Source organism: Euleptes europaea, chromosome 16 (assembly GCF_029931775.1).
Source record: "Euleptes europaea isolate rEulEur1 chromosome 16, rEulEur1.hap1, whole genome shotgun sequence".
Taxonomy (NCBI): Eukaryota; Metazoa; Chordata; class Lepidosauria; order Squamata; family Sphaerodactylidae; genus Euleptes; species Euleptes europaea.
Genome location: NC_079327.1, coordinates 45,729,838 through 45,748,089, shown reverse-complemented (window position 1 = coordinate 45,748,089; position 18,252 = coordinate 45,729,838). Strand labels below are relative to the sequence as shown.

Below are 18,252 nucleotides of genomic sequence, written 5' to 3'. Positions count from 1 at the left end.
ATAAAATACAGTGTACACAGCACCATAGGTGGAGACTGAAAGCCTGCCATTGTTTGTTGTTGCTCTTGTTTAACAGCTGATACAGGTATTCTGGTGAGATACACCTTTGATTTCTGATGGTTCAATGTGCACAAGATTATTTAAAATACTGTTTAAAATTACATTCAGGCTATGTGTATAAAGTGCATATAAAACATAAATGAATTTTGTGTTTAGATTTGGGTCCCATCCACAAGATAGCTCATCTATATGTAGGGTTGCCAGGTCCCTCTTTGCCACCAGCGGGAGGTTTTGGGGGCAGAGTCTGAGGAGGGTCAAAATTGACCCTGCAAAAATGGCCATAGAGAACCTGGAGATGTTAGTTGTATTGAGCACTGCAAACAAAATTCTCCTTACAGTGATAAAGAAATTAAAAGGTCTTGGGACTCATCTACCTCCCCCCTCCTCCTCATCCATCAGAGCAGAGAATTAAGACTTCCAGCTTTGAAATAAACAGCAGTTGGTTATTGATTCATCTGATTCACAAACAGTTGTCTTGTCTACAAACCAGAATTTGAAATCACATATTAATTCCAGTTTAGAATATTTATTTGTAGATAGGAAAATTCTCTTGCAGCATTGTACCCAATACATATTTTGTCTCCAAACCAGGAAGCCTTCAATCCCTGCATTGTACATGGAGGGATGGATAGAGATTATGCAAACTTGAGTTCTTCTTGGCTTATTCACTTGACAAATAAACCTTGTTTTCCCCCAGAACATAGCTACACAGCCCAATTCTGAAGGGGGGGGGGCAGATTCACAGTGCTCAGGAGCAGCAAAAAAATAAGTTTAAAAAAACAAAAAGACAAAGGGGGGATATCCCCCATTGCCCCCAACAGGGCTGTGCCACTAAAAAAGGTTCGAGGGGGTGTTCTCAGGGTGAAAGGGGTGAGGAAGCTGCCTAACAGCAATTCCTCCCCTGTCAATGCCCCCCCCCCAACCGGTGCAAGCTTTCCCTTCCAGGAAAGCCCTGTCAGTGTGGCTGCACTGGCGGCGTGGGGCAGGAGGCTCCCAGATGCCAGTGTAATTGCCCCCGTGCTGGCGTAGGTGCCACCTTATTCCATGATAAGGTGGTACCTACGCTGTTATGGGGCCACACTGGCTCCTAAGGAGCTTTGTTCCCCCACTTCAGGAATGGGCTTGAATATAGCCCTAAACATGGGTCTATCCCTGACTGCAACAACATCCTCTGTCTACAGGCAATAGCTAAACGTGTTAGCGGTCAGATCCCTCTTCCCATCAAGGTCTTCTTGGAGGCAAGGGGGCTTCTAAGACTGGCATCAGATCAGGGCACTGCCCCCTAAAATGGATTCCCCTCAGAAATTGGAAACCGTTTTGTTCCAAGCCTGGGCAGGAAGCAGTTGGCAGCTGACAGTCCCCTTAGCCTAAAGGTGTGTCTGGCTTAACAATGGGACCACCTAGACCCAATTGTGCCACCTTAAAGTGATGTGATCAGCACCTGGAACAGACCATTACTCACCCTATCTAAACCTATTCCTCTAATCCAGTGGTCCTCAACCTTATTTGCTCCATTCCCCCCTTTCACCATTGCTCAGAATATAATCCCCGCCTTCCCAAAATAGTCTAACTCAAAAACAAAACAAACAAACAAAAAACTACAATTTTACATAATCTACAGGACATCACACTTTGCTGAATGGTGATCCCAATTCCCCCCTGGAACCCTAAAATTCTCCCCCGGGGGGGGGATTCCTCTCTTGTTGAGAACCCATGCTCTAATCAATTGGCACTTAAGGAAATAGTCCAGGCATTCTCTAGGGGACCACACCTTATCAGCCAAAAAGCTTCTCTTTTCCTTTTGTCAAAAACTCTGGAAAAGCAATCAATTCTTGGTTTTCTGGCATTCCTGCCAGAACACCTCGTACTGCCTTAGGACCCCTTTTAGGGTATAAAAACAGGTCCTTTGGCCCCATTATGTGTGTGTGTGTGTTCTTTGATCCATCATACAAAATCACAAAAATCACAAAATTACACAAGGTTGGAAGAGACCACAAGGGCCATCCAGTCCAACCCCCTGCCATGCAGGATCCCAAAATCAAAGCGCTCCCGACAGATGGCCATCCAACCTCTGCTTAAAGACCTCCAAAGACAGGGACTCCACCACCCTCCAAGGCAGGGCATTCCACCATCGAACCGCGCTCACTGTCAGAAAGTTCTTCATAATGTTTAGGTGGAATCTCTTTTCTGTTAGTTTAATTCCATTACTCCATGTTCTAGTCTCTGAAGCAACAGAGAACAAGCTAGTTCCCTCATTAACATGGCATCCTTTCAAATATTTAAACATGGCTATCATGTCACCCCTTAACCTTCTCTTCTCCAGACTAAACAAACCCAACTCCTTAAGTCTCTCCTCATAGGGCATAGATTCCAGACCTTTGACCATTGTGGTCGCTCTCCTCTGGACCCGCTCCAGCTTGTCAACATCCTTCTTAAATTGTGGAGACCAAATCTGGACACAGTATTCCAAGTGAGGTCTGACCAATTCAGAATACAGTGGTAGTATTACTTCTCTTGATCTAGACACAATACTTTTTTTGATGCAGCCCAGAATTGCATTGGCCTTCTTAGCTACCATATCACACTGTTGACTCATATTCAGTTTGGGTCCACTAAGACTCCCAGATCTCTTTCACATGTACTGTTGTCAAGCAAACTATCCCCCATCCTGGACCTGTGCTTAAGTTGTTTCTGCCTAGGTGAAGTACCTTACACTTCTCCCTATTGAAATCCATTTTATTACTTATGGCCCAGCTCTCCAGTCTATCAAGGTCATTTTGAACTCTGACCCTGTCCTCTGGGGTATTAACTACCCCTCCCAACTTGGTGTCATCTGCAAATTTAATTATCATGTCCCCTATTCTATCCTCCAAGTCATTTATAAAAATCTTAAATAGCACCAGTCCCAAGACAGACCCTTGTGGCACTCCACTGGTCACTCCTCTCCAGGATGAAGTTGTGCCATTAATGAGCACCCTTTGGGTTCAGTTGGTCAACCAATTACCAATCCACCTGACAGTAGCAGTCTCCAGCCCACATTTTACTAGCTTTGCTTCAAGAAGATCATGGGGGACTTTATCAAAGGCTTTACTGAAATCAAGGTACACTACATCTACAGCATTCCCTTAATCTACCATACTTGTCACTCTATCAAAAAAAGATGAGATTAGTTTGGCATGACCTGTTTTTGAGAAACCCATGTTGACTGTCAGTGATCATGGCATTTCTTTCTAAGTGCTTACAGACCGTCTGTTTAATTATCTGCGCTAGTATTTTACCTGGTATTGATGTCAGGCTGACTGGGCGATAATTGTTTGGGATTTATTTCCTCCCCTTTTAAAGATGGGGACCACATTTTCCCTCCTCCAGTCTGCTGGAACTTCTCCTGTTCTCCAGGAATTCTCAAAGATTATTGCCAGTGGTTCTGAAATCACTTCAGCCAGTTCTTTTAACACCCTTTGATGCGGTTTGTCTGGCCCTGACTTGAATTCATTAAGAGTAGCCAGGTATTCCCGTACCACCCCAGTGTCTATACTATGCTGTAATTCCCCTACTGCATCCTCTGCTCCGTTATTCCCAGGTTGAGTACTATTTCCCTTTTGGGAGAAGACTGAGACAAAGAAGGTGTTAAGTAATCCCGCCTTTTCTGCCTCCCCTGTTAATTCACCATCTTTGCCACTCAGTGACCCCATCGTTACCTTGATCTTTCTTTTGCTATGGACATAACCAAAAAACCCTTTTTTGTTGTTTTTAACTTCCCTGGCAAGCTGGAGCTAATTCTGCGCTTTAGCCTTTCTGACTTTCTCCCTGCATATGCTGGCTACTTGTTTGAATTCCTCTTTGTTGATTTCCCCCTTTTTCCATTTTTTGTACATGCCCTTTTAAAATCTTATCTCAACCAAAAGTTCTTTAGACATCCACCCTGGTTTCTTCCAACCTCTAACATTTTTTCTCCTTATTGGAACTGATAGAAACTGTGCCTTCAATATCTCACTTTTAAGAAATTCCCATCCTTCATGCACTCCCTTCTCTTTCAGTATTCTTATCCACGGGATCACCCCCAGTAGTTCCCTAAATTTATTGAAATCAGCTTTTTAAAAATCTTGCTACTCCTTGCATCTCCTTTCTGCTGTATAACAATCTCCAGGAGAATATGGTCACTCCCACCTAAGGATCCCACTCCTTCCACCCCATAAACCAGGTCATCATTATTGGTTAAGATCAGATCCAAAATAGCTGTTCCCCTTGTTGCTTCTTCCACTTTTTGGACAATGAAGTTGTCTTCAAGGGAAGTGAGGAATTTATTGGACCTTATTGTCCTGGCAGAGTTTGTCTTCCAACAGATGTCAGGATAGTTGAAATCTCCCATCACTACTACATCTCTCTTTTTTGAATGTTTAGACCTCTGTTCCAGGAAGGCTTCATCCAACTCTTCAGTCTGACTTGGGGATCTATAATATACCCCCACAATGACCTCACTGTTTTTCTCCTCCTTAATTTTTACCCAGATAGTTTCAAGCTGGCTTTCAGTATTTAAGTCCTGGACCTCCTCGCAGGTGTAATCATCCCTAACGTATAATGCTACCCCTCCCCCCTTCCGATTTGGTCTATTTCTCCAAAATAGGTTATACCCTTCAAGTATTACATTCCAATCATGAGACTCGTCCCACCAGGTTTCCGTAATGCCTATTATATCATATTTGCTTTGTTCTGTTAAGAGTTCTAGTTCATCTTGCTTATTTCCCATGCTCTGCGCATTAGTGTAAAGACATCTTAGACCACGGGTCCTTTTTTTTGGCAGCTTATTTAAGATTGTTTCCCTCTCACTGATGAGTTTTTGAACTGTCTTTCCTTGTGTATGTGCTACCCTCTGCAAATTCTTCATATCTATATCTGCAGTTAATGTCCTCATTTGAGGCTTTAAATTTACGTCTCGCTCCCCTGGAAGATTTAGTTTAAAGCCCTCTTTAACAGTCTTGCAAGGCTTTGGCCAAACACATTTTTCCCCACCTTTGTGAGGTGCAAGCCATCTCCCGATAGAAGAGCATCATCTAGGTAGTGTAAGCCATGGTCCAAAAAACCAAACCTTTCCTGGTGACACCATCGACGCAGCCACTCATTTATTTCCAGAATTTTTCCTTCCCTTCCCAGGCCACGGCCTACTACAGGAAGGACTGACGAAAACGCAACCTGTGCTCCCAGTTCCTTCACCTTTTTACCCAAAGCTGTGTAGTCCCTTTTAATACTTTCTGGGCTGTGCTGGGCAATATTGTTTGTTCCCACATGAATAAGCAGGAAGGGATAATGATCTGTGGGTCTAACAAGTCTATCCAGACTTTCCGTTACATCCTGGATGCGCGCTCCCAGTAGACAGCACACCTCTCGAGATGACAAGTCTGGTTGACACGCTTTACCATCAGCCCCTCTCAGTAGGGAATCCCCAACAACCAACATTCGCCTACTTCTACAATGGGGAGCAGAGGTTTGAGTCCTGTCATCCACAGGGTCCTGAGAGACCAGACAGGACTGGGTGCTTAACCTTTGGTGTAGACTCCGCATCTATGGGGAGGTTTTCAAACCGATTGCTAAGCAGCAGAGGAACAGAATGTCTCCTGGCTTTCCTATTCCTGTGGGTAACATTCTTCCATGTATTCTCCTGCTGAGGTGGGTTCTCTTCCCTACACTGAGCTATGTGACCCTCCTCCTCCTCTTACCCTCTCAAGAGGATTTCAAGAGTTCGGTCCATGAACTCCTCTCCCTCTTTTATAATTTGCAGTGTGGACAAGCGTGCCTCAAGTCCCTTTACTTTCTCCTCCAGTAGAGCCACCAACTTGCACTTACTACACGTGTAATTGCAGTTACCCTCAGGTAGGAAAACAAACATTCCACAGACCTTACACCTCACTGCCTCCGCTCCCTCACCAGCCATTTTGCTTGAATTCATTGCAGACATGGTATGGTTCTTTGTACTCTCCCCCAACGATAACCCTACCAATAGCCCCACGAGACTCACAGGTTGCAGAGTAATGAACAGAAGCAAAACTTTGCTTCAAGGCCCCCAGACACAACCCCCAGGCCAAGAGCCCCAGGGCAAGAGACCTTAAACTCGTGCCAAAGGCTCGCGCCTCTGGTGAGGAGGAGCCTTATATAGTGCAAGGGTGACTCAGCAAAAGGCTGAACCAGGCCCAGGCACATAGTCCCTCTCACTCAGTAACAGTCACTCCCCTAGGGCAATTAGCTGCAATCACCTACAACACAGGGAAAAGGGAAAAGAAGCAGCCAGAAACACACTTTAAAATGAAACTTTAAAATGAAACTAAAAAGCCTCTCCCACTAGAAGCCACACTAAATGAAATAAAAACCTCTCACTTCCAGTCCAGCTGCTTTGCTCTGCTCTGAGAAGTCCCCACCACCAGGCCAGCTGACTATACACCCCCCACTCTGTTCTGTCGGCTTCCCCTCGCTTTCAGAAACATGGGCTTTTTCTCTCTTTAGCTCTGCTTTTGTGGACGTAGTCTTCAGGACTGGTAAATATCATCCCATTGTAAACGAATGCGTGTGGGCACGAGATGGCAATCCAGGCCAGGTGGACATTCCACCCATACAGGTAACTTTGCGACCAGGGGCATCAACGCCGGTTAGGATCAAACAATATTCTTTATCTTTAAAAGCTAGGAAGGGATTGAAACCTGTGGTACAGCAGTTGCTGGCAGATAGGAGACTAGAGGAATGCAACTCACCTTACAACACCCCTATTCCCACTCTTTCTTATTACCTTAGTTAGCTCTTGTATGCATTCGTGTGTGTGTCTGCCACTCTGTCCATCTTTCTCTCCAATAAAGTTCCTATGATTTTTGGTTGAATATCAGCCTGTTTTATTTAGAGAATTTCACTGGGACAACTGCTGTAAACATTGGTCTTTTGGTCTCAGTTACCACCTATCAAGGAGACTGCTTACTTAGGGTAACACATGGCCCAAGATATTTATTTATTTACATTATTTATAATCTGCCTTTATCAGGGAGATTCAAGACATATTACATATACTGAGTCAGTACTTTCAACAACATGGAACATTCAATAATCAATGCATTAGAATATTAGAAGCCTGGAATCACCAGAAAGAATGAGAAACAGCATATGTATTAACATGACATATTAAGCATTACAGACATTTCATAATAGGATCCTACTTACAATACACTATATACAACAGTAAAGGACACAAGTCCCAATCATTAATCCAAATATGTCTGTGAAACAATTTTGTAATGTGCAGCCTTATTACTTGTGCAGAAAAGCCCTTGAATAGTTCAGTTTTGCATAGTTTAACAAAGGCCAGGAGAGCAGGAGCTTTGATGACTTCCTCGGGCAGGCCATTTCACAAGGCAGGAGCCACAACAGAGAAAGTATGTGTAAGGGCAGTTGTTGATTTTTCCCATTTGCAGGTTGGCACTTGCAGACTAGTTGTGGCAGAGCATAAGGAAAGAAGTGGTCCCATAAATAAGAGGGGCCAAGACCATGAAGGGCTTTATATGCCATAGCCAACACCTTAAACTGAGCTCAGTAACAAATGAGCAACCAATGGCAGGTCTGCAGAATGGGAGTAATATGCACGCTCCATCTAGCTCATGCTAATGGTTGAGCCGTGGCATTCTGAACGAGTTGGAGTTTCCAGTTGATTTTGAGAGCAGACTAATGTACAGTGCATTACAGTAATCTAGTCTTGATGTTACTATGGCATGGATTTAGGTGATCATGTCAGGCATATCAAGATACACGGCCATTATTTGGGCTAGGCTGAATTGGAAGAAAGCCTTTTTTGCAGCTGCATTAATTTGCTTCTCCAGTAGTAAAGCTGGATCCAGTATGACCCCAAGGTTTTTAACTGAGTCACCAAGGGTCAGTTGAACTCCATCAAAAGTAAGGAGAACAATGTCCTTCAAGGCCTCCACATTCCCAACTAGCATTACCTCTGTCTTTTCAGGGTTTAGTTTCAATTTGTTCACTTTTAGCCAATTAAACAACATGGACAAACAGTGATTCAAAATCTCTACTTTATCACCTGGAGATTTGGCTAAGGGTATATAGAGCTGAGTACCATCAGCATATTAAGACACCCAACCCCAAAACTATGAATGGTTTGTCCTAAGGGTTTTACATAGAGATGAAAAAGCATGGGGGATAGAATTGCGTCCTGTGGACCCCACAAGATAGGTCCCATGGCAGTGACAACTGGTTTCCCTTGCAACCCTTTGAGTCTGATCCACGAGGAATGATTTGAACCAGTTCAATGCACATCCCGATACCTACTTCTGCCTCCAGGTGCTTTAACAAGATGGGATGATCTACTGCATAAAAGGCTGCATATAAATCCAATAAGAGCAACAGAAAGGCTTGGCCTTTGTCTATACTCAGATGGAGGTCATCAACCAAAGCTAGAAGAACCATCTCTGTCTCACAACCTGGCTTGAAACCAGACCGAAAAGAGTCTAGAGCACATGAATGGATCAACAGGACTTCCTGAGTTTGGATCATGGCTGTCTGAGTTAAACTAATATCACAAGTGAGCATTATTTTCCTGGTGGACCTCCTACCCAGTACAAACTACTCTTCAATTGGAAATTTGGCCATGGTTAATTTTTTAATGAGAAATGTAAAGATGATGTAAACAAAACTCGCATGGATGGATAAAAAACATAAAAAAGAGACCAATAGTATAATAATTAGGATTTGTGCCTTGAATGCTTCATGACAAAGGTTTAGCCCCACCAGACATTCAACGTGTCCCCTCCATTTAGTTGTTAAAGGCAAAGACGCTATCTTTGGATCAGGAGCTGTAACCTTGATGCTATAACAGATCAGAAACAGCTTTAGACAAAAATAAAAGGAAACTTACCTTTAGCGAGTGGCGATCCTTTGTCTCTTTGCTTTTCTGATTGTAGACTGCAGGAAATGAGGGAAACGGGGGAGCCACCACGGAAACTGGACCCAGGGCTTTCTGTTCTCTGTCCCGATTCCGTTGCTCTATTAATCAAAAGAAAATCTTTTAGACAGCTTCGTTCAAAAATAAGGGACATAAAAGCGTTTGGTTACGTTCATCAGACACACTTACATTATTATTGTCTTTAGCAAATACCTGGCATGAATTAAACTTTGTGCCAAGGCAGTTCATATATGATGATGCTTCTATCCTGACAACAACCCTGTGAGGTTGAGCACTGCTTTTATATCCCACGCTATGCACTGGGCGGGGGGCGGGGGGAGAAGCTGACACATTGATTTTAGCCACTACACAACAGCAGCTCTCATATACAAATGAAAAGGTGCTGGGGTTTTTCCCCCTCCTGTTTTGAAAGATGCAATCGTAAGTATCCACTGGCAAAATGTTGAAGCACTAGAAAAATTGGTTCCCGCTGCCCCTAAATTCAGCTTCCACCCTGTTGTCTGGTGAGAACAAAATACTCTGTAAGGCAGTGATGAATGAAGCTATTGTAACTTCAAATCTTGAGATGCAGCACATTACTTCGTAATGAAAGGCCAGGAGAAGAACACATCATATTAATTTCAGCCAAAGTGCTCAGCATTCATGGTACAGGAAATGTATAAAGTATCTGCAGAGTTGATATCAGCCATTAACATAGATGATACCAAAGAATTCAACCGGAAGAAACAGGTTCATAATCTGATTGTATGACAGCTTCCCTGTTTTTTTTGCTCCAATAATTGTCTCCTGGCCACAAGATGGCAGAAGAAGATTACGCTTATCTCAGTGCTGTAATGCGGATCAGCAACTAAGAAAAAGAAAAGCCTCCTTTAATGTTAATACTAAGATTGATTTCCTTTTTATGGCTTTTTGCCAGACCCACTGACAATTTGCAGCTAACACATGCCAAGAATTTATTTAGTATATTATTTATAGCATTTATAAAAGCAGGCCATTCTGAACAGTTATTATCTAATTTAAACTGTGATGGAAAAAGAGCAGATAGTGTACGTAACACTACTACATCAAAGAGAAGCCTTGTGTTTTAAGACTAATGTTTCAAGAATCTGTAAATGAATCCTATCAAATGGAGTCAACATCTGACACTGTTTCCGCTGGCCCAGTAGGAAACAATGGCTAAGAACCCCTAGAGTTCTTGTAGAGCAAAACTTTTTTTGGCTCCCCTCTTTGACAGCAGCAAGAAATGCCCCCTAAATCCTGTTCCTGGGAGTCCCCTGGGAGTTGAAGGAGTTGTGCTCCATGAGTAGATATCCTTCTGCCGTTTTCCGCGGAAAAGCTCTGGGGGATCGAAGCCAATGAATTTGTCTTTCACTAAACTTGTCTTTATCTGCTGTAGACAAACCCATGCACGTCTTCCTCAACCTGACAGGGTTGTCAGCTGGTCCAACTGCACATTTTTTCAGTAAATTACATTTTCTGGAAGATTACTAGACCCAAGTAACACAGACAAATATAAAAACAATTGAAGTTTTTAAATTTTGAAATTTAGACCCAACACACATAAACAAATATAAAAACAATTAAACAGTTTTTAAATTTTGAAAGCTACACAGCAGGATTAACAATACACGTTTAAGTGTTGCTTTCACACTCAGGAATTCTATGGCTGCCATTTTCTTATATAAGGGAAGCAATGCCCCTGTCCCGCAAGGAAGATCGTGAAAACATTAATCAGTAATTGATCATTCTTAGCACTATTTTCCATTGACAACCTCAAGAAAATGTGTCCATTACACCAGGGCCAAGCAGGGCTGAATTAAGACATGCTGAGGCTCTGAACTATTACATGAAATCGCAATTTAGTATTTTTTTTATATTTATAGACCCCCCGCATAATCTGAGACCCTATACTGCAGCTTAGCATATATCCCAGTGATGACACTTGGGTGAGGTCATGCTAGACAAGTGACTACTTCAGGGCAAAAAAATAGCAATTGCCTGTGGGGTACATCTACCTGCATTCTCTTTCTCTCTCACTCACTTATATCTGTGCAACCATCCCTTTCTGCTGCCTTGTTCTGTGAACCTTTGACAGAACTGCAGCTTTTGGTGTTGGATTCCATTTACAGTTCCTGTTCCAGATTACAGCTCAGGTCATTTTGTTGCCAAAGAGGAATTTGCAAATCCTGTATTTCCTGTCTCCTCATGAGATACTGCAAATCTCAGTAGGTGCCATCTAGCTATGGCCACCAGGAGAAGTTTCACCAGAAGATCAAGACTGGATAGTTGCCAGAGTGCCCATGGGTGTGGATGCTCATTGGCAAGTTTATGGCTAAAAGCCGGACCTACTGCAAGCAGTGTATAGGACCAGACCCCTACCTCTTCATGCATACTGTTCCAAGGGAAATGATGGTAGAAGTTAGGTCCACAAGTACACTGGCAGGTACCATTCACGATGGCAGGTACAATTCAAGGAGGCAACAGCTGCCAGCTACAGCTTTCCTCAAAGCAGGAACCTGTGCGCCAAGTGAGGAGCTAAATCTCAGAACCTGTTTCCGAGGCCTGGGCTTAACCCTGGAAATAGGGTTGCCCAAATGCCTGGAAAAAACAGGCCGTTGGAAACCTGCAGTGCAACTTAGAGTTAGGCAGGGGTCCTCAACCTTTTTCATCCTGTGGGTACCTCTGAAAACTTCATACAGGGTAGTATACAGGGTACAGGGTAGTATACACAAAATGGCTGCCGCAGGAGGTGGAACCAAACACAAAAGTTCAGGGAGTTAGGTTATGCATAACTCTAATAACTCTTCATCATTTCAGGAAGAAGCTCTGTTTATCACGATGCCTTTTTAAATGAACAGGGTTTTTTTTGCATACGTACAGCTTAGCTTGAGTCATGTAGTATATATCTTTGTAATGTGGTGCCAGCTGCTTCCAAAGCAACATTTTTAAATATCTGTACAGACAAACAGGTGTCCCAAGGGCTAGTCAGAAGCCCTGTTGAACAAAAGCCCCCCTGGCCCTACACACTTTCTCAAAGACTTGGCGGGCACCAGGAAAGCTATCAGTGGGTACCATGGTGCATCACATTGGGGATGCTTGGACTGAAGTAAGGATTTCTGGTCAGAGAAAGCAACTTTTTAGCTCAAACATCATTTTTCAAGGACTAAACCCTGGGGAATGCTCCTGGTGTTAACTGTTACATTGAGAGTTGTTGGAGTTTCTCCGGTTTTAGCAGTTCCTTCCTAGAGAGTGTGTATACTGCCCTACCTGTAAGTTCCAGTGTGTGTGTGGTGTGGAAGGAGAGGGAGACAACTGCAGTTATACAGCGAAATGGCAATCTGTGAATGCTCAGACACTTTTGCCTTTATTTCCATTTGCTGTGTTTTAGGACTGTGACGTGGCACAATTTCCAAACTAAGCAGAAGTGAGACACCTTCAAGAGAGTAGTTGTGCATGGGATGATACTTCTTTCCCTAATGTTTCCTTGGAGAGGCTGTGGCCATTTTTGCATGGTAATTAGCAGCGCGTTCCAGGCTGAATTGCCCCACATATTTTTTTTTAATTTTTCATGCTGAACCGTCATTCCCGAAGTGACTGTGAAGCTGGCGCATACTTGCTTCGCATTGCTAAAGAGCCCATTTACCGTGACCTTTGGTGTTTGCCACGAAGAATCCCCCTCAAGAAACCATGCAAAACAATAGCAGCATGTTAGCTATGCACATGCTAATTGCTATGCAAACATGAACAAAGAAGCAGGCAAGTGGTGTGTGTGTGTAGAATTTCTCCTTTTGCTCCAGGACCATGAATAGGCATTTTTAAAGTCGTATTTTAAAAAAAGAGCTGTGAGTGAGCATCAAAACTGACCATGCAAAAATGGCCTGTGGCTTAATTGCAGAGCACCCGCCTTGCAAGTAGAAGCTCCCTGGTTCAATTGCTTGGGCACCTCCGGTTAAAGGATCTCAGGCTGTAGATGTTTGGAAGATAGCACATGTGTGCGGGACTTAAAACTAAGCAAGGATCTAGGATCTCTGTCAGGTGCCAGATTGGCCCTGAAACATTTAAAAAGCACTGAGTGCTTACATAATGTAGCATTAGGAAAAATGGCTCCTGAAAAAAAGAAAAGGAAAAAGAAATAAAAAAGACTCCTGGGCAGAGATTGTGGCTTCCAGGAATGAATGAGTCCCAGCACGTTTCACTTTAAAATGGAGTACATGTGCAGTTTTAGGGTTAGGTGATAAAATCCCTCATCTGCAGTAACTCAGATGTAGATTTGTATTTATACACACTGTTCATCTCAGTATGACTCGTGATGGCTCTTGTCCTATTATTTTTGGACTAGTTCCACTGGTAGATCCCAAGTTGCTGGCAAAAACAAACAAACAACAACAACAACGTTTCCTTTGGAGTAGGGGACAGGGGAAGAGTGTTTGCCTGCCCGTCCATCACACTTAGGGCCCCCATATGAAGGCAGCACTCCATGAAATTACATGGTCCTTCTTGGCCCAGTTTTCCTTAAATAGGGAGCAGCAGCTGTCCACACTGTGAATGCATATAAATAACCTTGGCACCAAAGTTGCCTTTATCTAAGGCTGCAGTTCTATGCACACTTAAAGTGTAGAAATTGTCAGTTGCCCATTTTCACATTCTGGAGTGAAATATATCCTGGGAAGGTGTCTGCACATCAATCAGCTCCTAAAGGCACAGCTACAGGGGACAGTTGAAAATTTGGCACACCTGTAATGGAAGGGCATGGATTTTAAAATGGAAATGTTGGCACTGCCTTCCAAATACGGGAAACTGAGCAAAAGCTTTCCATTTCATTTTTTTAAGTGTTACGATCTGAGTTCTGTATTCGTGAGCATAAAATGAATGATGGTGAAGTTTAACTCCCCCCTATAGGCTTGCCATTTTAAACTGAGGATTGCTGGAGGGTCGTTCCAGGTTGAATACAGAGAAACAAGATATGCACTTGTGAATAGGCCCGGCATTCACTTTCGATACACAAATACTTCTTAACTCTTCACTCTGTAGTCTGCTTCCTCTCTCTTGATTGGATTTCTTGGACCTAGGATAGCCAGATAAAGTGACTTGCCCCAGAATCTCAGAGAATGTAGATTGGCTGACTTGATCCACTGGACATTTGTGAAATGATAAAGTGACATCCAGTGATTGCCTATGTGTCTGCAATGCTTCTCCCAAATGAAACGTATTTTGAGAGTATTTCTACTGCCATATCTAGATAACACAATCTTCATTGGACCACAGGGGTGCAAGTCTGTTTTATCAGCTGCATCAGTAATCATTTACCTTTCCTCAAAGCTCGCAAGTTCTGCTTGGCGTGACGATGCAGCTCCTCTACACAAGCTGGTCTGGTGGAAGGAAGAAAAATGCTTCTTTGCTGATGCCAAGGCGCACGGTAGTACACACTCAATTTACTCTCGGTATCCAGGTTTGAGACGGCTGTGGAATCAAAGAGAAAAGAACGTTTAGTCTCCTAAGAGAACATGGTTGAAAAGTCAATTAGAATATCTTTTTACAACACCATATCAGTTCAAAGATCAATATAGCTTGCAACCTAATAACAAAAGCTTTCAAAATACGAGAGAATTGCCCCCCACTGAAAACAAGCCCCATGAGCTTCTGAAATGCACACTTGCTTCAGATATCCTTGAATGTATCAAAACTGGTGATAATAAGAATAAATGAATAAGAAATGTCAGCATTCACTGAGGCGTCCCACATTTACCATTACTGATGCTTCTATGCCTTCCTCCTTCCTTATTAAAACCTGTGGTTACAGTGTCCGGGTCTCTGTGTTAGCTATGAAACTCATTGATGACCCTGGGGCCATCATTCTCTCTCCTCCTAACCTACTTGGTTGTTGTGAGGGTAAATTTGAGGAGTGGAGACTTGTTTGCATCACTCTGAGCTCCTCGTAGGAATGGTGCATAGAAGTGTTGTAGTTACACCAGCTTTCTGCCTGTGTGTGGGTGTCTATAAACTTGGAGAGGAATGGAAGGTGTGGGCAAGGGGGCTCTGGAACAGGGGCCCGAACAATTACAGACTTAATGATATGTTTTGTATTTCCTTCTTGTGTGTGGTATAACTAATTAACCTGAGCATTTGGGGCTATTTTATTTATTCATTTGTTCATTTGTTGATAAAGGCTTCTAAAGAAAATGCACGTTCTACTAAAAAAACTATTTGATTGCTTCTCAGGGAATCTATAGTACTGCACCACTCTAGTCTTATGATTTACTGATCTCTACTAGCTGTGCTATGTTAGATCAATCCCCTCTGGCCACTGGGATTGATGCATTTAAGGGGTACAGAGTAGCATTCAAATTCCAAGTTAATTGAACACTCAGCTGCCTAGCTCAGGCCCTCTGGGACTCCAGAATATCTGTCTGTTGCATTTTTGTCTTGCTGTTCCTCCAAGGATCCTCCACCATTCTCACAACACATTTATGAGGTAGGCTTAGTGGAGGGAGGCAGACTAGACTGAGGTCACCCAGTAAGCTTTTATGGCAGAGTGGGATTTGAACCCGGGTCTCCCTGGTCCTCGTCTGTCACTCTAATGATTATTTTACACTGCCTCTGAGAACAGAGACACTAACGGCAGCTAAAGACTGTAGTAGTCCATGAGGTGACATCAGAATAGATAAACCAGTTACTGCTAGGCAATGCCAACAATGCAGTATTCAGATATGAAATCTCAAAATGATAGGACAAACTTCAGCTACTCAGATACATATTCATCATACAGTATAGTTAATGAAATCACAAAATATTAACCATACTCAGAAAATTTCCCTTAAATGCTGAGTTGTCATTGGTGCATAATAAAACACTTTTTTGAGAGCCACTTCCAATGTGCAGGTACTCATATGGTACAGTCCTTTCATGTGAAAGCAACACTTGTATGAAAGCGCCAAAATCTCCCTCTGTGTGGAAAGGTTACAATCTCTGAACCTAGAGGTCTATGTCCCACAGGAGAGTTATGGGGCGGTGGGGGTGGAAAGGTACCCAATTTACACATGATAAGCCAGTACATATAAACATGCTATGTGGAGGCCGGCACTGCAGGGAGTGATTTACATCTCCTTTCATGGAATGGCTGCTTCGTATGCTTAGTCCTTGTTCTGTAATTGCAAAGTAGTTATCAATTGCATGCCATTCTGAGGCATGCAGAAACATAGAAAAACAGGTTTTTTTTAAACTTTTCAAATCAGTGTTAATCACTGTTGATCATATATATCTATCTATCATTCATAGCCTGTGTTCCCTGCATTTTTCCATTTTTTAAACAAATGCTGTAGTTCAGTTATGTATGGATGCTTGAAGGTAGTATGGCTTAGTTCACTCAAGCGTGTTTGTTCTAATAATAACAACACAAAGGCCAGCAAGGAAGATTTCTGCTCTATTTATTTTGATAGATCCAAAGGGTTTCCCCCCACGGCGCTGTCTGGTTTGGTAGACTCTCATGTTTTCCTTCCCCTTCCCTTTCAGTTTCTTAACCTTTCATTATTAAATGTAGACAATGGCTTTTTCAAAGTTAAACAAATATATCTATAAGTAAAAATACAATAATATAAACAAGGGACTTTTAAAATACTGGGTAAAAGAAGAATACACAGTCAAGGTTGGAAAGGACATAGCTGCAACGTGGAGTCTCCCTGAGGCTCTGATGAATCCCTAAAAAAAGGTGACGTCTCAGTACTATCCAGAGATATCCTTCCCAGTCTCCTAACAGGGGGAGTCTGCTCTGTGTGCTTCCCTCTCCCTTACCCCGGCACTATCCCATGCAAATCTTCATGGTTGGCTCTAATGATAGTGTAACTTCATGATTGCATTGCGCTGGCCATGGTCAAACCGTGGTTGTGAGGACAAACCTGATTAGCATTAACCATGACCAACGCATGGCCTTGTAAAGTAGGTTTACAAGGCATGGCTAACCATGTTTAGCACTGATACAAATGTTATGCTGCCCCATTTGAAAGGAAGGAGGACCAGTACAGGAGAAAGCCATACAACTCCGCTACATGCCCTCAAGTCCCTATCCTTGGTTAAGATATTGAGAGTTCAATCCGAAAAAGAGTTGCACCATTCTAAGCCCAATGACTTGAGTGGACTTAGGAGGGTATAATATACCCTCCTAAGTGCTCAGGATTGCACTGTGAGTACAGTGTGCACTGTTAAACTTGCGCCAGGGCACAGATATTATAAAATAAAAAAGAACCTGTCACTAATTTAAAAAACCAAAACAGCACAGTCTAGTTTTGTACCAGATTTCAGGAATCACAAACTACCTATCAAACATCCTGCTTGTAAACTAGATATATGAAAGAACTGTTGACAATTCAGAGCAATGATTCACTATCAGACAATATCCTGCCCAGGCTGCTACCACAAGCAGATTAAACATGTGCATCTGTGGTTGTAAAGACCTTTTTCTCCCGTGCTACATTTGAGCTTTTATGAAAAGCCAACCTGTCCTATTAGTAAGAGAATGTCTGTCCAAGTACAAATGTCCAAATGTCTGAAGAAGTGAGGTGTGCTCACGAAAGCTCATACCCTACCAGAAAATATTTTTGTTAGTCTTTAAGGTGCTACTGGACTCTTGCCCTTTTTGACTACTGCAAACAGACTAACACGGCTACCCACTGTCAAGTACTTTTTGATTCATTCATTATTATTATTTTTTGCTGTCAAGTCACAGCTGACTTTATGGCCAGCCCCGTGGGATTTTCAAGGCAAGAGGCGTTTGGAGGTGGTTTGCCATTGCCTGCCTTCGCATCACGACCATGGTTGTCCTTAGAGGTCTCCCATCCAAATACTAGCCAGGGTCAGGGCTGAGAGTGTGTGGCTGGTATAAGGTCACACAGCAAGCTTCCATGGTGCGAGTGGGGATTTGAACCTGGGTTTCCCAGGTCCTTAATCATGACACCACACCGGCTCTCTTCTGATTCATAATAAGCAAGAAATTTCCTGGGGAATTCCAGGAAGAACTATAAAGCCACTGACAATTACAACATCCACAGAGGACCAGATATTTCCAATAGGGTAGGCGACTTCCACCCTACTGCTATGTTGATGTTAGCCACAATCCTAAACACAGGTTTTACAGCTGTACATGTAGAATGGGGCACGAATGAACAGCCTTGGGGCAGAGGGAAACCCCCCCCTTTTTTTTTTTAGCAGGGGGAGGGGAGTGTACATTAGTGCAAGAAAATGGTATCTGGCAT

General features: G+C 42.9%; 1 protein-coding gene across 1 annotated transcript in view; it reads right to left on the bottom strand.

Annotated features, from left to right (window-relative positions):
* Positions 1 to 18,252, bottom strand: part of NHS (NHS actin remodeling regulator) — a 296,771-nt gene that overhangs the window by 30,974 nt on the left and 247,545 nt on the right. The window contains exons 2-3 of the mRNA XM_056861705.1: positions 14,315 to 14,467; positions 8,960 to 9,087 (exon numbers count right to left, since the gene is read on the bottom strand). Coding sequence (XP_056717683.1) covers positions 8,960 to 9,087; positions 14,315 to 14,467 — 281 coding nt within the window. The remainder of the gene's footprint in view (positions 1 to 8,959; positions 9,088 to 14,314; positions 14,468 to 18,252) is intronic.